At 43.2% G+C, this 2500-nt stretch overlaps 1 protein-coding gene across 1 annotated transcript in view; it reads right to left on the bottom strand.

Moving 5' to 3' along the window:
• The window catches only part of igf2bp1 (insulin-like growth factor 2 mRNA binding protein 1), a gene marked incomplete at both ends in the record, with an annotated part of 134995 nt that overhangs the window by 7501 nt on the left and 124994 nt on the right, over nt 1-2500 (bottom strand). The window contains 1 exon segment of the mRNA XM_084329975.1: nt 1852-1974. Within this exon segment, the coding sequence (XP_084186101.1) occupies nt 1852-1974 (123 nt within the window).

Raw genomic sequence — 2500 nt, 5'->3', positions numbered from 1 at the left:
CAACAACAGCCTGTTCCAGCTGCTGAGGTCAGGCAGACGCCTGCGAACACCAGCTACTAGGACAGAGAGACTTCGGCTCAGCTTCTTCCCCCAGGCCATCAGAGCCTTGAACACTGAACTCTCCACACACAAGCACACATGAGCACACACACGACACACACACACTGTACACGCTCACACACTAGCAGCCACTTTAACATGAGCAAGCACACACTCATGCTGCACACGCCCACACTTGAGGCCACTAAGGAAAGGTCACTTTAAGAATAGTATAGTATAACTTGAGATTGTATAATATAGCATGTACATAAAGACCCAGTGCCTCATCCGTAGCTAACAGTGTATTGCACTACCACAGGACCTAGCATGTCCTACCATGCTCTGTAAATAACTTATGTACATATACCGATATGCCCTACTCTGTTTACTTGTTTTATTGCACAATGTCGTTCTATTGGATTCTATTATATGTTATTACTATTGTATTATGCACATCGTTGCGGGCAAGACCACCCGCATTTCATTGTATACTCGTATGCCGTGACAAATAAAACTCTTGACTTGACTTGACTTGAGGACGCCATAGCCCATGTGCTGCACACAGCAGCATCACACCTGGACAAGAGGCAGGGGAACTATGTCAGAATGACCCCAGGTGGTGAGAGCACGCAACTGCACCTCCTCATCCATCACTCTCAACACAAGTGCCCCCCAGGGCTGTGTTCTGAGCCCCCTCCTCTACTCTCTGTACACACATGCCTGTGTGGCACAGGCGAAACAGCAACACAATTATCAAGTTTGCTGACGACACAGTCGTGGTGGGCCTGATCTCTGCAAACGACGAGAGGGCCTACCTGGGAGAGGTAGAGAACCTGGCGCTGTGGTGCCGGGAGAACAGCCTCTCCCTGAACATCAGCAAAACGAAAGAGATGATTGTGGACTTTAGGAAGTTGGGGGTGAGGCACTACAGCCCCCTCAGCATCGACGAGGCACCAGTCGAGAGAGTGAACAGTTTTAAGTACCTCGGAGTCCACATATCCGAGGACTTGACATGGACCACACACTTTGACAGTGTAGTGAAGAAGGCACAGCAGGCACGGGAGCTTCTATCCCAGGCCATCAGGATGCTCAATGGCTCTATGTAACAACCCATCATCATCTACACTCATTGCACACACATCCACATGCACACACTCACTTTTAAACAAACACTCACCTTGTTAACACTCACTTTAGACACTTTAACACTACATTATATTTATCTATTATTAAAGAGATTTGCACTACTTTCATACCTCATTTGCATTTGCACCTTACCTTAAAAGTTTTGTACCTCATTTTCTGCATTGTACCTCACTGTTTACAAATGTTTACTCACTGTACTTAGATTGTACCTAGGTTGTACTTTAGATTGTATATATGTATATTGTATATTCCACTTTACTTACTTTTTTTACTTACTTTTTTTTACTGTATGAAGCACACTCTCAGGGGCTCATACAGAACCAAGAATTTCACTGTAAAGTATGTGTATTTTATTGTGACAATTAATAAACAAACTTAAACACTTAAACTTGAACATTGTAAATGCAGTCAGATATTAAGATACCTCTCAGTTATGCAGTGTGTGAGAGAGAGATAGATAAATAGATAGATAGATAGATAGATAGATAAATAGATAGATAGATAGATAGATAGATAGATAGATAGATAGATAGATAGATAGATAGATAGATAGATAGATAGATAGATAGATAGATAGATAGATAGATAGATAGATAGACAGACAGACAGACAGACAGACAGACAGACAGACAGACAGACAGACAGACAGACAGACAGTGTCCTTACCCCAAAGGACCCGTAGGGGGCGCCGCCAGAAGAGTTTCCAGGTGGGGGAGGCGGCATGGAGGAGGAGGGGGGGAAGAGGCCCAGGGCTCCCAGGTTAAGCCCTGGGATCAGGTGAGTCTGTTGCTGGAGAGAAAACATAACTTAACGCCAAGAAGACATTGGTACCCAGTGCTGGGTTGGTTTGGGTCTTTTCTTGGGCTCTGTTGACAATAAGAAACAAATTAATCCTTAAGAGTCCAACGTTGAGATGAGATGAGTAAAAGAAAAATGCAGGCTAAGACTAGAGCTGCTGCAAAAACCTGTAAATACACTCCTAGCAGTGTCTTCAAGGTATCAGATAAAGTCTTCCTCTGTTTGAATTCTTTACATTTACATTTAGCTGATGCTTTTATCCAAAGTGACTTACAAAACAAGTCAGAAGGAGGGGTACACCTCTGGCAGCTAAGAGTATTGGTATTGTTCATCTAGTAGTGCAGAACTTGCGTTGAATATAAAAAAATAAAAAATTATTATAATTTTTTTTATCATTCTTTCCAAACGAAAAGAGGCCTAGAAGCGTGGCTAACGCTAATGGCATGCATACCAGAGGCTAACTGCCTACGAAAACAGGCACAGAGGCACTGAAAGAGGATTTCACCCATCTAATGAA

Source organism: Notolepis coatsorum, assembly GCF_963971535.1.
Source record: "Notolepis coatsorum genome assembly, chromosome: 14".
Classification (NCBI taxonomy): domain Eukaryota; kingdom Metazoa; phylum Chordata; class Actinopteri; order Aulopiformes; family Paralepididae; genus Notolepis; species Notolepis coatsorum.
This window is presented reverse-complemented; position numbering and strand designations above follow the sequence as displayed.